The sequence below is a fragment of the Oncorhynchus keta genome, chromosome 36, assembly GCF_023373465.1.
Source record: "Oncorhynchus keta strain PuntledgeMale-10-30-2019 chromosome 36, Oket_V2, whole genome shotgun sequence".
Classification (NCBI taxonomy): Eukaryota; Metazoa; Chordata; class Actinopteri; order Salmoniformes; family Salmonidae; genus Oncorhynchus; species Oncorhynchus keta.
The window spans coordinates 18685295-18703931 of record NC_068456.1 but is presented as its reverse complement, the minus strand read 5'-3'; the positions used below and the strand labels follow the sequence as shown (position 1 = coordinate 18703931).

The 18637-nt window shown below is 47.2% G+C and overlaps 1 protein-coding gene across 6 annotated transcripts in view; it reads right to left on the bottom strand.

Annotated features, from left to right (window-relative positions):
* LOC118369749 (C-terminal-binding protein 2) overlaps positions 1-18637 on the bottom strand; it is a 110798-nt gene that overhangs the window by 38813 nt on the left and 53348 nt on the right. For 3 of the 6 annotated variants that reach the window (XR_008095109.1, XM_052498617.1, XM_052498616.1), the window contains exon 1: positions 3616-5617. The exons of 1 other annotated variant lie outside the window; for it this stretch is intronic. Coding sequence is in view for 4 of the 5 variants with exons in the window: in XM_052498617.1 (XP_052354577.1) it covers positions 3616-5602 (1987 nt within the window). In the remaining variant the exon portion in view is untranslated. Of the gene's footprint in view, positions 1-3615; positions 5641-7114; positions 7256-18637 lie in introns of those variants that run through there. 2 more of the 6 variants (XM_052498619.1, XM_052498618.1) reach the window with 2 other exon arrangements.

Here is an 18637-nt window from a genome sequence, read left to right as displayed (position 1 = left end):
TACAAAAAGAAAACCAACCCTGTCGCGGACCAGGATGTCTTTCTCCCAGACAGACTAAATAACTTTTTTGCCCGCTTTGAGGACAATACAGTGCCACTGACATGGCCCGCTACCAAAACCTGCGGACTCTCCTTCACTGCAGCCAACGTGAGTAAGACATTTAAACGTGTTAACCCTCGCAAGGCTGCAGGCCCAGACGGCATCCCCAGCCGCGTCCTCAGAGCATGCGCAGACCAGCTGGCTGTGTTTATGGACATAGTCAATCAATCCTTATCCCAGTCTACTGTTCCCACATGCTTCAAGAGGGCCACCATTGTTCCTGTTCCCAAGAAAGCTAAGGTAACTGAGCTAAACGACTACCGCCCCGTAGCACTCACTTCCGTCATCATGAAGTGCTTTGAGAGACTAGTCAAGGACCATATCACCTCCACCCTACCTGACACCCTAGACCCACTCCAATTTGCTTACCACCCCAATAGGTCCACAGACGACGCAATCACAACCACACTGCCCTAACCCATCTGGACAAGAGGAATACCTACGTGAGAATGCTGTTCATCGACTACAGCTCAGCATTTAACACCATAGTACCCTCCAAACTCGTCATCAAGCTCGAGACCCTGGGACTCGACCCTGCCCTGTGCAACTGGGTACTGGACTTCCTGACGCGCCCCCAGGTGGTGAGGGTAGATAACAACATCTCCACCCCGCTGATCCTCAACACTGGGGCCCCACAAGGGTGCGTTCTGAGCCCTCTCCTGTACTCCCTGTTCACCCACGACTGCGTGGCCATGCACATCTCCAACTCAATCATCAAGTTTGTGGACGACACTACAGTGGTAGGCTTGATTACCAACAACGACGAGACGGCCTAGGTGGTCAGGGCCGTCGGAGTGTGGTGTCAGGAAAATAACCTCACACTCAACGTCAACAAAACAAAGGAGATGATTGTGGACTTCAGGAAAAAGCAAAGGGAGCACCCCCCTATCCACATCGACGGGACAGTAGTGGAGAGGGTAGTAAGTTTTAAGTTCCTCGGCGTACACATCACGGACAACCTCAATTGGTCCACCCACACAGACAGCATTGTGAAGAAGGCAGAGCAGCGAGGTTAGATTATTCGTTGGTTATTACTGCATTGTCGGAACTAGAAGCACAAGCATTTCGCTACACTCGCATTAACATCTGCTAACCATGTGTATGTGACAAATAAAATTGGATTTGATTTGAACCCACAACCCTGACATTGCAAGAGCCTTGCTCTACCAACTGAGCTACAGCATTAGCTCAAGCACCCTTTTTTCAAGAAAGTGCCATTAAATGCAAATGTCCCCACTCCAGTGAAACCTTTCCTCCGCTCCCTAAACGAGAAGGTAATCTTTCTGTGATTACGACCAAAACCCCCGTTGCCTAGCAACACACAATTAAGGAATATGCTTTCAGAGAGGATTTGCAGGCCGTCCATTAACAGATGAAATTACCAAAGCAACAAATGTCAGCCTCATGCACATAAATTTGTTGTGCTGAGCGTGTTTAACTTGAGCTAGTGTCATGGCTGCAGATTTTTACAGCAAAGAAAGCTAGCTAAACAGAAGGGGTCCTTTTGACATAAACAGAAGAAGCACCATACTTTTTCCTGAGACTAGACAGCTTTCAATAATCCATTTGTTCCCAATCTGTAGTGGAGCTGTCAGAGCCCATGGCTCCAGAACTGGGGGAATCCATGGATGCCAGCCTAGTCCAGAGAGAACTGAGTGAATCTGTGGCTTAGCAGTGTTGTAAAAGGAGGATCTACAGGATTAAACCCTCTCGCTTCTCATTACAGTCACTCAGAGAAAAGACACAATTGTTGATCGGCACATTCAGTTGATTTCAGTAGCACAGCTAGGACGCCAACCAACCGGTAGAAATAAAGCAGGCGTAGCTCACAGCAGCTCTCTTCATATGCATTTTTAATCAAACAACTTTGATGATGAATCACACTTGTTGAAATCATAGCCTATGCTAGAAATTTCACACATCTTCCACATTTCTGTATCACCAACATTATTAGAGAGAGAGATACATTTAACAATGTAGTTCATTTGAACATTTTCCACATAATTCCTTATCATTCCCTACAATGGTCATTGCTGCACCTGAACAGATCAAAGTGTACGCAACACAACACCCAACCTACTGCGCCAGGCTACTCCAATGCATCTCATTACCATGCAACAAGACCGTCATGTTTACTACAGTAGGGGACGGGGGGAGAGGGGGTGTGTTGCCATTACGGGTCTCCTCTACATTGCAGAGAGATTTTTGCTGAAATAAAACTATAAGCAGGATGATGCTATAAACTGAGACCACTCTTACACAACCCACCAGCCCACCAACCCACCAGCCCACCAACCCACCAACCCACCAGCCCAGTAGATTATGGCAGATTTAACGAGTTTGCCCTTGCACTGTGTGGACAAGCTCCAAATGCCTTTCGGATGAGGTGAAGGGAATACAGCTCCTAAGCAAAAACTCACTCACACAGACAGACAGACAGACACACACCACACATACACGCATAAACTCATGGCTCCAATTCTCCTACGTTTAACAGTGACCATGAAATACTGCCCACCCAGATTGGTTGGACAAAGACAGCTACTGACGTGGAATGTTTATGCTTTAAAAGCAGCGTTGCTGCTGACGACAGCACACACCGTACCACATCACCCAGTCCTTACCCCACTCCCACACTCCACCTTGGTCATCAAAACCATTGCGTGTGACAAATACTAGCATGAAACAATACAGATGACGGCAAGAGTCGTAAAGTGTGGAAGGATGGCTTACAGTTGACACGCGAGAGTCTAAAACACATCACTCAGAAAAAGGAAGGTACTCTCAGAGCTTTTCAACAGGGACTCTGACATTTTAGGATCACAACAGCTGACTATGGTTAACTAGGGCATGGGTTAAAGCCAGTCACCCCCCCCCCAAAAAAAAAATATATATATGGATAAAACTAAAGCCATTCACATAAAATAGGGTAGCCTTTATATGAAACATCAAGTTGAGATGCTTATCCATTGTCAATGCAATACACAGGTTAGCAACAAGCTGAGCTGCATACAGCCAACAGACTAAAATGATGTGAAAGCAGCAAAGACATCAATTCATCTCAATCCACAGGAAAAGTATCTACAACACTTGAACGTTGAGTGGGAACCAGATAAATGGCCCTTTTCAGCTCTTGGTTTAAGAGCACTGCAAAACAGTATCCTGGATTCGATTCATGCCAAATAGCTGTCATAAAGTGAGCAGTGTCGTAGCCTCACATATTCAACTATAATTTGAGAAAGGGGTTATCCACATGTCAAGGCTATCCTGACAAGAAAGGGTATAAAAGAATGAATCGTGTTGAAAAACCACAATACCTAATTGTTGTCTTAGCTACAGTACAGAGTGAATGGTTATATAACCAAATCCCTCATTTCAAATAGAGAAAACGCAATAACTGCAACAAGAATGCACTGAAGAATGGCTCCTTTAGTAACCAATGAATGCACTACAGCCAAGAGACTAGGGGAGCGAAGGAAGAGGAGGGAATGCAGAAGGGATAAAAGTGTGCTTTACTTGTATCTGGTGATGCCATGGTGGAGACGATGACAGGTGGGCCGGTACGGCGGCTAAGCTTCTGGTTGGCGGCCATAGCACTCTGGCTCTGCATGGTGGTACCCACGGGCATCATGGCGCCATCAGACGGGGTGCCCCCAGCCTTGCGCATCATCTGAGGGCTGAGGTGGGGGCTGTGCATGGGCGACATGGGTTGCAGGCTGCGGTCCCGCTTCATCAGCTCCATGGGCACTGTGTAGTTGGTGGAGTACGCCTTCGGGGCCTGCTGAGGTGGCGGCAGGGCAGGCATGGACACTGGCATCTGCTGTTGTTGCATGGCTTGCATTGCAGCCCCTGACATCTGCTGGTGCTGGGGCATGGTAGCCATCATCTGCATGCCCGGATGCATAGGGACACCTGGGTGTTGGGAGTATGCAGACACGGGCCGGGACTGGACAGGGACCATGGCACCACTGTAGGGCCCCGGGGTACGAGGTCCTGGGTAGCCCTGGGTGGTTTCTAGGAGGTGCTGAGAGGGAGCGCTGTTGGGCCTCCTGGCCATGGCCTCAGCCATCGCAGGGGAGATAGTCTGCATGACACCAGGGGTCTGTGGTGGCATCAGCCGTGGATCCATGCCCATTGCCATGGCCTGCTGATGATGTTGGTGCTGCTGCTGCTGTTGGAGGTACATGTCAGAGCGGTGGCTGAAACTGTTGGAGCGGCCCCGCATGGGGGCCTGTTGCTGGGACGTGGGTGTAGGCTCCAAGGGCCTCTTGACACTGATGGCTACCCGCGACAGCACACGCGCCTGCCCTAAGTTGGGAGCCACAGAGCGCACGTCATTCTCTTCCATGACTGCCAGCATGCCGGTTGTGTCAAAGCCCTGCTGGATGAGTGAGGAGATGGTACTCTCCGAGAGACCCTCATTGCGAAGCAGAGCCAGGAACTCTGGGTCGGCGTTCCTCTTTGGGTCTGCAGGCGTCTGGGGGGCTGTGGGAGGTGGAAGGGGGAGGGCTACAGGGGCTGGTGAGGGAGGAAGAGGGGCAGGAGCGGTGAGAGGAGGGTTGGTGTTGTAGACCTGCATGTTGGTCTGTGGAGGCTGTTGTTGTACTCCGTAGGGCGAGGTGCAATCCTGCCTCATCATCATACCTCGCTGTTGCATGCTCCCATCCAGCCCCTGCGTGTTAGGATCCACCACCAGGCAGGTGGCTGCGGGTTGCTGCTGCCGATGGTCCAGGGGATGGCCGTTGATGTCGGTGTAGACCTTCTGTCCAGCTAGTGGGGGTGGCTCAGATGCGTACCGAGGCGAAGATGGTTGTTCCATCCCATAGTGAGCAGGAGAGCGCTGGCCATCTGGCATCATCTTGGCAGCGGCAGCTACAGCTGCAGGCTGACTGTAAACCTGGTTCATGCCATGGGCAGTTGGCGGAGGAGGGGGAGGAGGAAGAGGAGAAGCCGATGGAGGACCCGGAGGTCCGGGCCTCCCTCCCTGTCCCTGGTCCCATGGCAACCGTCCCACTGGGTTCATCCCATAGTGGGACGGGGATCTGTTGAGCAGGTGAGGCTGTGGCTGCTGCTCCACCCGGTAGAAGCTCCGGGGATCCTCCGGTGGTCGGGGAGCCATAGCAGGGTCATGGGGATAATATTCCTGGGAGACGACGGGTCCTTGGTGACTATGAGCCATGGTTGGACGGTCGTAGTGGTTTAGCTCAGAGACTGAGCCCTTTCTAATTTCGCGGGGATCAGCAGCGTAGCCCTGCTGGCTGTACAGAGAGTCCTGGTAGGAATAGGGGTCTCGTTTCAGATCCAGGTCAGGAGGACGCACCCCAGGGGGTGGCTCGTAGTAACCTCCTCTGTCTCCCCTGTAAGACAGCGAGTTGCGTCGGCCCGCAATCCTGCCTTGGTGGTCGTAAACGCTTTCTCCCCCGGACCACTGCCCCTCATTCCCCCCCAGGGTGTCCCAACTGTGGGAGCGACCGATATTCAACTGCTTGCTGGTGACGAGCATTGGAGAGAGAAAAACAGAAGACAGCTTTACAGAGGAAAAAAAACAAGCAGGAGTAGTTGGTGTTTTCTTTCAAGTGTTCAGTTACACTTTACATCAAGAGTGGAAATGAAGGAAGGAGGACGGAGGAGGAGGAGATGAAGCAGTGGGGTGTATCGTTTCACCTGATATCCAGCTGTAAGGTTTTTGGCTTCCCTGAGGTCCTTGCTATCAGGTGGCTCCCCCTTGACAGGCAATCCTTGAATAATTTATCTCTGGAAATATTATTGCTGGTGGTGAGAAGGGATAGAGGACACCACACACACACACACACACACACACTGTGCAAATGTTGCAAAGGCAGCAGCAGCTACTCCACTGAACCACAATGACAGGGTCCGTGCTTGGGCTGGCCACCAACTGTGTAGGCTACCCGACGCGGTGAGAGGAGGAAAAAACTGGAAAGGAGGGAATATTAGAGGGAGTGGGATGGGAGAGGGTCGTAGGCAGGGGCTTGTAATAATCCAGTAGGGTTTTATCCTTCCCCTACTCTGGGACATTTTAGTCGCTCTGGCGATTGCTATGAGGGATTACCGTCTATATAAAGCCTGATTAATTCCACTGCCCATCGTGACGTCACGTGAACCAGATAAAACATATCTCTGATTATTATGCCCATTTACGAGGGGGCACACCTTCATCCACATCTGTTGCCCGGGACACTTACCTTGGACTGATCACTTGATTGGGTTGTCAATGAGTTGCAGGGCCGGCTGGGTCTCGTTCATTGAGCAAGAGGAGATTCACGCCACACCGCTAGTATCCCTCAGGGAGGGGGAAGGCAGGCAGGCGGGTAATTGAAAAGAATACAGATCTCACTGCTGTCTCATGTGCTGTCAGGAAACATCAAATCCACTCTGATTGGACACTAATCTGTTGCCGGCGCCGACGCTGCCAGAGTGACCACGCAACTGCTGTGAAACTCGCCCAAAATGTCACTTACGCCTCTGTAGCCTCCTGTCCCCCCTCACTAAGAGGACCTGATAATTTTCACGAGAGGACCGGGACTCTGAGAAACAGAAACCATGGGTGGACATGGGAAACAGACTGTTAAAAATATTCACACTTTGAAAAATGATTAGAACAACATATTGTCTGCCACTCACAAAAATGAATATAAATTATTAATTGACCTTGAGAAATAAGCATGAAAGAAACAAGCGAGAAATGCACCCACGGATTGTCCTCAAAGCACAATTTACATGTACAATTGTGGAACTAATGCCATTTGTAAACAACCACATTCTATCTACCTGCTGTTACCACAGCACTCCACCCAAAGCCTTGCTGATCCACTTTACAGAGCAAAGCTCTGAAACTGGATTTTGCCCTGTCAGAGAGACGTGGTAAAAGGGGGGAAGAGAGCATTTTTGTCACCACACATGCAATTCCTAAGCAATCCCTGAAACCCTCTGGGAGTCCGTCCTATCCTCACAGTCCCTTGTGATACCTTGTCCTTAGGCTTACTGTACCTACCTGCCTGGCCAGCTGACACTCGATCCCTGTTGGAGAGCTTCCCTGTTAACTGTTGTGGCAGAAAGGACGCCTTCATTTTCATTAACCCAGTCCTGGGATCAGTGCCGGGGCCTCGTGTTTTCTGTTGTTATGACAGCTAGGGGACCCTCTCAAATAATCCACCACGTTGACAAATTATACTAGAGTTTACCCGACATTTGCATTTTATTACAATCATGAATACCCAGATTGGACACTGGACTGCAGTGGTGGATCATATGCTTTCGTTTCTTAATCAGTGTTGCGTAATTAGGGAGATAAGAGATTTGCACTGGACATGAAGTAAGTGGAAAAGCTGAAGCGCCCACTGCTATTGCATTATGGGTTGAGAGGAAAAAGGCGATTATCGTTGATAGTGGAATTGACTTCAGACCAACTTAGTTTGTGTTTTTTTTTTATACTAGTTCCAGGAAACTATAGTTGACAGAAGGAAATCAGGCAAGTGAGATGGGGAGAGAGGGAAATGGATGGATGAGAGAGCGAGAGACGGAAGGCAGCTTGGGGGCACTGATATTAAAATGAGAGCGAGTTTCTCAATTCGGTTTCATGCTTGAAAGATTATCACGGTGAAAAGTAAACTAATTAAGTCTTTAGGGACTTTGGGGAAACCAAAAGGCCTGCACATATGTAGAAGCACGCAGTTATCTATAATAAAGAAACCTTATGTAGCATATGCCTTGTGGGAATAGGGTTAAGTTAACTTTGCAAAACATGAATATCGGTCACTGGAAACCATTGCATTGTCCTGCCACCAACAAACCCTGTGTGTACGTACAACCCGTGTTTCAACACCATCAGAGAAAACCTCAAAAGTCCCCTCTTACTGATTTCCTTCTGTGATCTGGTTCCCGAGAGAGAGTGCTAGCCTAGACCACACATCTTTATCAAATAGATCTAGATAGAGAATGTGTTCTGGGTGTGTAGATCTAATCATACAGGAGCAACGAGGCAAAGACACTGTCGACAAACCAAGGATGAAGTATCCCTACTCCCTATACACCGGAGTATATACATGACATTAAAGGCATAGTTCACCCACATGACTAAATCACATGTTGGTGTCCTTACCCTGTAAGCAGTCTATGGACAAGGTATGACCCCAATACATGCTTTGGTTTTGTTTTCCCTTGCACTTTTTCAAATGTTAACTTATGAATTGGATTTGTGCCCCAAATGCTAAAAAGTTAGCATTTGAAACAGTGGCCAGTTAAACAAAACCAAAGCATGAATTGCTGTCAGGCCCTGTCCATAGACTGCATATAGGGTAAGGTAACCAATAAGTAATTTTGTCATTTGGGTGAACTATCCTTTCAAAGCTGAGATCCACAGCGCCACCGGTCACAAACAAATAAACAAATAAACATCATAGTACTCTGCAAACAAATAAACAACATAGTACTCTGCTGTTCTATCGCACTGGCAATGACGTGGCAGTTTCACCGCCTCAGATTACAACTTTAAAACGCAGTGTGACATTCAAATGCACAGACTTGTGAAGTACGTACACTATTATGAGAGAGAAGACACAACAGTGAGCCACTTGTACAAACCCAGTATTTTCCACTACAAGTGGCAATATTTCTTGGTACACCTTGGTATTGTAACTGCTGCTGTCATTGTTCTGCCACATGAACAGTACAGGGGTTCCTATTCAACAGGCTGTCATTGTTCTGCCACATGAACAGTACAGTGGGTTCCTATTCAACAACCTGTCATTGTTTTGCCACATGAACAGTACAGGGGTTCCTATTCAACAGGCTGTCATTGTTCTGCCACATGAACAGTACAGGGGTTCCTATTCAACAGGCTGTCATTGTTCTGCCACATGAACAGTACAGGGGTTCCTATTCAACAGGCTGTCATTGTTCTGCCACATGAACAGTACAGGGGTTCCTATTCAACAACCTGTCATTGTTCTGCCACATGAACAGTACAGGGGTTCCTATTCAACAGGCTGTCATTGTTCTGCCACATGAACAGTACAGGGGTTCCTATTCAACAACCTGTCATTGTTCTGCCACATGAACAGTACAGGGGTTCCTATTCAACAGGCTGTCATTGTTCTGCCACATGAACAGTACAGGGGTTCCTATTCAACAACCTGTCATTGTTCTGCCACATGAACAGTACAGGGGTTCCTATTCAACAGGCTGTCATTGTTCTGCCACATGAACAGTACAGGGGGTTCCTATTCAACAACCTGTCATTGTTCTGCCACATGAACAGTACAGGGGTTCCTATTCAACAACCTGTCATTGTTCTGCCACATGAACAGTACAGGGGTTCCTATTCAACAACCTGTCATTGTTCTGCCACATGAACAGTACAGGGGTTCCTATTCAACAACCTGTCATTGTTCTGCCACATGAACAGTACAGGGGTTCCTATTCAACAGGCTGTCATTGTTCTGCCACATGAACAGTACAGGGGTTCCTATTCAACAGGCTGTCATTGTTCTGCCACATGAACAGTACAGGGGTTCCTATTCAACAGGCTGTCATTGTTCTGCCACATGAACAGTACAGGGGTTCCTATTCAACAACCTGTCATTGTTCTGCCACATGAACAGTACAGGGTTCCTATTCAACAACCTGTCATTGTTCTGCCACATGAACAGTACAGGGGTTCCTATTCAACAACCTGTCATTGTTCTGCCACATGAACAGTACAGGGGTTCCTATTCAACAATCTGTCATTGTTCTGCCACATGAACAGTACAGGGTTCCTATTCAACAACCTGTCATTGTTCTGCCACATGAACAGTACAGGGTTCCTATTCAACAGGCTGTCATTGTTCTGCCACATGAACAGTACAGGGGTTCCTATTCAACAGGCTGTCATTGTTCTGCCACATGAACAGTACAGGGGTTCCTATTCAACAACCTGTCATTGTTCTGCCACATGAACAGTACAGGGTTCCTATTCAACAGGCTGTCATTGTTCTGCCACATGAACAGTACAGGGTTCCTATTCAACAACCTGTCATTGTTCTGCCACATGAACAGTACAGGGGTTCCTATTCAACAGGCTGTCATTGTTCTGCCACATGAACAGTACAGGGGTTCCTATTCAACAGGCTGTCATTGTTCTGCCACATGAACAGTACAGGGGTTCCTATTCAACAGGCTGTCATTGTTCTGCCACATGAACAGTACAGGGGTTCCTATTCAACAGGCTGTCATTGTTCTGCCACATGAACAGTACAGGGTTCCTATTCAACAACCTGTCATTGTTCTGCCACATGAACAGTACAGGGGTTCCTATTCAACAGGCTGTCATTGTTCTGCCACATGAACAGTACAGGGGTTCCTATTCAACAGGCTGTCATTGTTCTGCCACATGAACAGTACAGGGTTCCTATTCAACAACCTGTCATTGTTCTGCCACATGAACAGTACAGGGGTTCCTATTCAACAGGCTGTCATTGTTCTGCCACATGAACAGTACAGGGGTTCCTATTCAACAACCTGTCATTGTTCTGCCTCATGAACAGTACAGGGGTTCCTATTCAACAGGCTGTCATTGTTCTGCCACATGAACAGTACAGGGTTCCTATTCAACAGGCTGTCATTGTTCTGCCACATGAACAGTACAGGGGTTCCTATTCAACAGGCTGTCATTGTTCTGCCACATGAACAGTACAGGGGTTCCTATTCAACAGGCTGTCATTGTTCTGCCACATGAACAGTACAGGGGTTCCTATTCAACAACCTGTCATTGTTCTGCCACATGAACAGTACAGGGTTCCTATTCAACAACCTGTCATTGTTCTGCCACATGAACAGTACAGGGGTTCCTATTCAACAACCTGTCATTGTTCTGCCACATGAACAGTACAGGGGTTCCTATTCAACAACCTGTCATTGTTCTGCCACATGAACAGTACAGGGTTCCTATTCAACAACCTGTCATTGTTCTGCCACATGAACAGTACAGGGGTTCCTATTCAACAGGCTGTCATTGTTCTGCCACATGAACAGTACAGGGTTCCTATTCAACAGGCTGTCATTGTTCTGCCACATGAACAGTACATGGGTTCCTATTCAACAGGCTGTCATTGTTCTGCCACATGAACAGTACAGGGGTTCCTATTCAACAACCTGTCATTGTTCTGCCACATGAACAGTACAGGGGTTCCTATTCAACAACCTGTCATTGTTCTGCCACATGAACAGTACAGGGGTTCCTATTCAACAACCTGTCATTGTTCTGCCACATGAACAGTACAGGGGTTCCTATTCAACAACCTGTCATTGTTCTGCCACATGAACAGTACAGGGGTTCCTATTCAACAGGCTGTCATTGTTCTGCCACATGAACAGTACAGGGTTCCTATTCAACAGGCTGTCATTGTTCTGCCACATGAACAGTACAGGGGTTCCTATTCAACAACCTGTCATTGTTCTGCCACATGAACAGTACAGGGGTTCCTATTCAACAGGCAGTCATTGTTCTGCCACATGAACAGTACAGGGGTTCCTATTCATCAACCTCTCATTGTTCTGCCACATGAACAGTACAGGGGTTCCTATTCAACAGGCTGTCATTGTTCTGCCACATGAACAGTACAGGGGTTCCTCCTATTCAACAGGCGGTCATTGTTCTGCCACATGAACAGTACAGGGGTTCCTATTCAACAGGCTGTCATTGTTCTGCCACATGAACAGTACAGGGTTTCCTATTCAACAACCTGTCATTGTTCTGCCACATGAACAGTACAGGGGTTCCTATTCAACAGGCTGTCATTGTTCTGCCACATGAACAGTACAGGGGTTCCTATTCAACAGGCGGTCATTGTTCTGTCACATGAACAGTACAGGGGTTCCTATTCAACAGGCTGTCATTGTTCTGCCACATGAACAGTACAGGGGTTCCTATTCAACAACCTGTCATTGTTCTGCCACATGAACAGTACAGGGGTTCCTATTCAACAGGCTGTCATTGTTCTGCCACATGAACAGTACAGGGGTTCCTATTCATCAACCTCTCATTGTTCTGCCACATGAACAGTACAGGGGTTCCTATTCAACAGGCTGTCATTGTTCTGCCACATGAACAGTACAGGGCTTCCTATTCAACAACCTGTCATTGTTCTGCCACATGAACAGTACAGGGGTTCCTATTCAACAGGCTGTCATTGTTCTGCCACATGAACAGTACAGGGGTTCCTATTCATCAACCTCTCATTGTTCTGCCACATGAACAGTACAGGGGTTCCTATTCATCAACCTCTCATTGTTCTGCCACATGAACAGTACAGGGGTTCCTATTCAACAGGCTGTCATTGTTCTGCCACATGAACAGTACAGGGGTTCCTATTCAACAGGCTGTCATTGTTCTGCCACATGAACAGTATAGGGGTTCCTATTCAACAGGCTGTCATTGTTCTGCCACATGAACAGTACAGGGGTTCCTATTCAACATCCTGTCATTGTTCTGCCACATGAACAGTACAGGGGTTCCTATTCAACAACCTGTCATTGTTCTGCCACATGAACAGTACAGGGGTTCCTATTCAACAACCTGTCATTGTTCTGCCACATGAACAGTACAGGGGTTCCTATTCAACAGGCTGTCATTGTTCTGCCACATGAACAGTACAGGGGTTCCTATTCAACAGGCTGTCATTGTTCTGCCACATGAACAGTACAGGGGTTCCTATTCAACAGGCTGTCATTGTTCTGCCACATGAACAGTACAGGGGTTCCTATTCAACAACCTGTCATTGTTCTGCCACATGAACAGTACAGGGGTTCCTATTCAACAGGCAGTCATTGTTCTGCCACATGAACAGTACAGGGGTTCCTATTCAACAACCTGTCATTGTTCTGCCACATGAACAGTACAGGGTTCCTATTCAACAGGCAGTCATTGTTCTGCCACATGAACAGTACAGGGGTTCCTATTCAACAGGCTGTCATTGTTCTGCCACATGAACAGTACAGGGTTCCTATTCAACAACCTGTCATTGTTCTGCCACATGAACAGTACAGGGTTCCTATTCAACAGGCTGTCATTGTTCTGCCACATGAACAGTACAGGGGTTCCTATTCAACAACCTGTCATTGTTCTGCCTCATGAACAGTACAGGGGTTCCTATTCAACAGGCAGTCATTGTTCTGCCACATGAACAGTACAGGGGTTCCTATTCAACAGGCTGTCATTGTTCTGCCACATGAACAGTACAGGGGTTCCTATTCAACAGGCTGTCATTGTTCTGCCACATGAACAGTACAGGGGTTCCTATTCAACAGGCAGTCATTGTTCTGCCACATGAACAGTACAGGGGTTCCTATTCAACAGGCTGTCATTGTTCTGCCACATGAACAGTACAGGGTTCCTATTCAACAACCTGTCATTGTTCTGCCACATGAACAGTACAGGGGTTCCTATTCAACAACCTGTCATTGTTCTGCCACATGAACAGTACAGGGGTTCCTATTCAACAACCTGTCATTGTTCTGCCACATGAACAGTACAGGGGTTCCTATTCAACAACCTGTCATTGTTCTGCCACATGAACAGTACAGGGGTTCCTATTCAACAACCTGTCATTGTTCTGCCACATGAACAGTACAGGGTTCCTATTCAACAACCTGTCATTGTTCTGCCACATGAACAGTACAGGGGTTCCTATTCAACAGGCTGTCATTGTTCTGCCACATGAACAGTACAGGGGTTCCTATTCAACAGGCTGTCATTGTTCTGCCACATGAACAGTACAGGGGTTCCTATTCAACAGGCTGTCATTGTTCTGCCACATGAACAGTACAGTGGGTTCCTATTCAACAACCTGTCATTGTTCTGCCACATGAACAGTACAGGGGTTCCTATTCAACAACCTGTCATTGTTCTGCCACATGAACAGTACAGGGTTCCTATTCAACAACCTGTCATTGTTCTGCCACATGAACAGTACAGGGGTTCCTATTCAACAACTTGTCATTGTTCTGCCACATGAACAGTACAGGGGTTCCTATTCAACATCCTGTCATTGTTCTGCAACATGAACAGTACAGGGGTTCCTATTCAACAGGCTGTCATTGTTCTGCCACATGAACAGTACAGGGGTTCCTATTCAACAGGCTGTCATTGTTCTGCCACATGAACAGTACAGGGGTTCCTATTCAACAGGCTGTCATTGTTCTGCCACATGAACAGTACAGGGGTTCCTATTCAACAGGCTGTCATTGTTCTGCCACATGAACAGTACAGGGGTTCCTATTCAACAGGCTGTCATTGTTCTGCCACATGAACAGTACAGGGGTTCCTATTCAACAACCTGTCATTGTTCTGCCACATGAACAGTACAGGGGTTCCTATTCAACAGGCTGTCATTGTTCTGCCACATGAACAGTACAGGGGTTCCTATTCAACAACCTGTCATTGTTCTGCCACATGAACAGTACAGGGGTTCCTATTCAACAGGCTGTCATTGTTCTGCCACATGAACAGTACAGGGGTTCCTATTCAACAGGCTGTCATTGTTCTGCCACATGAACAGTACAGGGGTTCCTATTCAACAACCTGTCATTGTTCTGCCACATGAACAGTACAGGGGTTCCTATTCAACAGGCTGTCATTGTTCTGCCACATGAACAGTACAGGGGTTCCTATTCAACAACCTGTCATTGTTCTGCCTCATGAACAGTACAGGGGTTCCTATTCAACAGGCAGTCATTGTTCTGCCACATGAACAGTACAGGGGTTCCTATTCAACAGGCTGTCATTGTTCTGCCACATGAACAGTACAGGGGTTCCTATTCAACAGGCTGTCATTGTTCTGCCACATGAACAGTACAGGGGTTCCTATTCAACAGGCAGTCATTGTTCTGCCACATGAACAGTACAGGGGTTCCTATTCAACAGGCTGTCATTGTTCTGCCACATGAACAGTACAGGGGTTCCTATTCAACAACCTGTCATTGTTCTGCCACATGAACAGTACAGGGGTTCCTATTCAACAACCTGTCATTGTTCTGCCACATGAACAGTACAGGGGTTCCTATTCAACAACCTGTCATTGTTCTGCCACATGAACAGTACAGGGGTTCCTATTCAACAACCTGTCATTGTTCTGCCACATGAACAGTACAGGGGTTCCTATTCAACAACCTGTCATTGTTCTGCCACATGAACAGTACAGGGGTTCCTATTCAACAACCTGTCATTGTTCTGCCACATGAACAGAACAGGGGTTCCTATTCAACAGGCTGTCATTGTTCTGCCACATGAACAGTACAGGGGTTCCTATTCAACAGGCTGTCATTGTTCTGCCACATGAACAGTACAGGGGTTCCTATTCAACAGGCTGTCATTGTTCTGCCACATGAACAGTACAGGGGTTCCTATTCAACAACCTGTCATTGTTCTGCCACATGAACAGTACAGGGGTTCCTATTCAACAACCTGTCATTGTTCTGCCACATGAACAGTACAGGGGTTCCTATTCAACAACCTGTCATTGTTCTGCCACATGAACAGTACAGGGGTTCCTATTCAACAACTGTCATTGTTCTGCCACATGAACAGTACAGGGGTTCCTATTCAACAGGCTGTCATTGTTCTGCCACATGAACAGTACAGGGGTTCCTATTCAACAGGCTGTCATTGTTCTGCCACATGAACAGTACAGGGGTTCCTATTCAACAGGCTGTCATTGTTCTGCCACATGAACAGTACAGGGGTTCCTATTCAACAGGCTGTCATTGTTCTGCCACATGAACAGTACAGGGGTTCCTATTCAACAACCTGTCATTGTTCTGCCACATGAACAGTACAGGGGTTCCTATTCAACAGGCTGTCATTGTTCTGCCACATGAACAGTACAGGGGTTCCTATTCAACAGGCTGTCATTGTTCTGCCACATGAACAGTACAGGGGTTCCTATTCAACAACCTGTCATTGTTCTGCCACATGAACAGTACAGGGGTTCCTATTCAACAACCTGTCATTGTTCTGCCACATGAACAGTACAGGGGTTCCTATTCAACAACCTGTCATTGTTCTGCCACATGAACAGTACAGGGGTTCCTATTCAACAGGCTGTCATTGTTCTGCCACATGAACAGTACAGGGGTTCCTATTCAACAGGCTGTCATTGTTCTGCCACATGAACAGTACAGGGGTTCCTATTCAACAGGCTGTCATTGTTCTGCCACATGAACAGTACAGGGGTTCCTATTCAACAGGCTGTCATTGTTCTGCCACATGAACAGTACAGGGGTTCCTATTCAACAGGCTGTCATTGTTCTGCCACATGAACAGTACAGGGGTTCCTATTCAACAGGCTGTCATTGTTCTGCCACATGAACAGTACAGGGGTTCCTATTCAACAACCTGTCATTGTTCTGCCACATGAACAGTACAGGGGTTCCTATTCAACAGGCAGTCATTGTTCTGCCACATGAACAGTACAGGGGTTCCTATTCAACAACCTGTCATTGTTCTGCCACATGAACAGTACAGGGGTTCCTATTCAACAGGCTGTCATTGTTCTGCCACATGAACAGTACAGGGGTTCCTATTCAACAGGCTGTCATTGTTCTGCCACATGAACAGTACAGGGTTCCTATTCAACAACCTGTCATTGTTCTGCCACATGAACAGTACAGGGGTTCCTATTCAACAGGCTGTCATTGTTCTGCCACATGAACAGTACAGGGTTCCTATTCAACAACCTGTCATTGTTCTGCCTCATGAACAGTACAGGGTTCCTATTCAACAGGCTGTCATTGTTCTGCCACATGAACAGTACAGGGGTTCCTATTCAACAGGCTGTCATTGTTCTGCCACATGAACAGTACAGGGTTCCTATTCAACAGGCTGTCATTGTTCTGCCACATGAACAGTACAGGGGTTCCTATTCAACAGGCTGTCATTGTTCTGCCACATGAACAGTACAGGGTTCCTATTCAACAGGCTGTCATTGTTCTGCCACATGAACAGTACAGGGTTCCTATTCAACAACCTGTCATTGTTCTGCCACATGAACAGTACAGGGGTTCCTATTCAACAACCTGTCATTGTTCTGCCACATGAACAGTACAGGGGTTCCTATTCAACAACCTGTCATTGTTCTGCCACATGAACAGTACAGGGGTTCCTATTCAACAACCTGTCATTGTTCTGCCACATGAACAGTACAGGGGTTCCTATTCAACAACCTGTCATTGTTCTGCCACATGAACAGTACAGGGGTTCCTATTCAACAACCTGTCATTGTTCTGCCACATGAACAGTACAGGGGTTCCTATTCAACAGGCTGTCATTGTTCTGCCACATGAACAGTACAGGGGTTCCTATTCAACAGGCTGTCATTGTTCTGCCACATGAACAGTACAGGGGTTCCTATTCAACAGGCTGTCATTGTTCTGCCACATGAACAGTACAGTGGGTTCCTATTCAACAACCTGTCATTGTTCTGCCACATGAACAGTACAGGGGTTCCTATTCAACAACCTGTCATTGTTCTGCCACATGAACAGTACAGGGGTTCCTATTCAACAACCTGTCATTGTTCTGCCACATGAACAGTACAGGGGTTCCTATTCAACAACCTGTCATTGTTCTGCCACATGAACAGTACAGGGGTTCCTATTCAACAGGCTGTCATTGTTCTGCCACATGAACAGTACAGGGGTTCCTATTCAACAGGCTGTCATTGTTCTGCCACATGAACAGTACAGGGGTTCCTATTCAACAGGCTGTCATTGTTCTGCCACATGAACAGTACAGGGGTTCCTATTCAACAGGCTGTCATTGTTCTGCCACATGAACAGTACAGGGGTTCCTATTCAACAACCTGTCATTGTTCTGCCACATGAACAGTACAGGGGTTCCTATTCAACAGGCTGTCATTGTTCTGCCACATGAACAGTACAGGGGTTCCTATTCAACAGGCTGTCATTGTTCTGCCACATGAACAGTACAGGGGTTCCTATTCAACAACCTGTCATTGTTCTGCCACATGAACAGTACAGGGGTTCCTATTCAACAACCTGTCATTGTTCTGCCACATGAACAGTACAGGGTTCCTATTCAACAACCTGTCATTGTTCTGCCACATGAACAGTACAGGGGTTCCTATTCAACAGGCTGTCATTGTTCTGCCACATGAACAGTACAGGGGTTCCTATTCAACAGGCTGTCATTGTTCTGCCACATGAACAGTACAGGGGTTCCTATTCAACAGGCTGTCATTGTTCTGCCACATGAACAGTACAGGGGTTCCTATTCAACAACCTGTCATTGTTCTGCCACATGAACAGTACAGGGGTTCCTATTCAACAGGCAGTCATTGTTCTGCCACATGAACAGTACAGGGGTTCCTATTCAACAACCTGTCATTGTTCTGCCACATGAACAGTACAGGGGTTCCTATTCAACAACCTGTCATTGTTCTGCCACATGAACAGTACAGGGGTTCCTATTCAACAACCTGTCATTGTTCTGCCACATGAACAGTACAGGGGTTCCTATTCA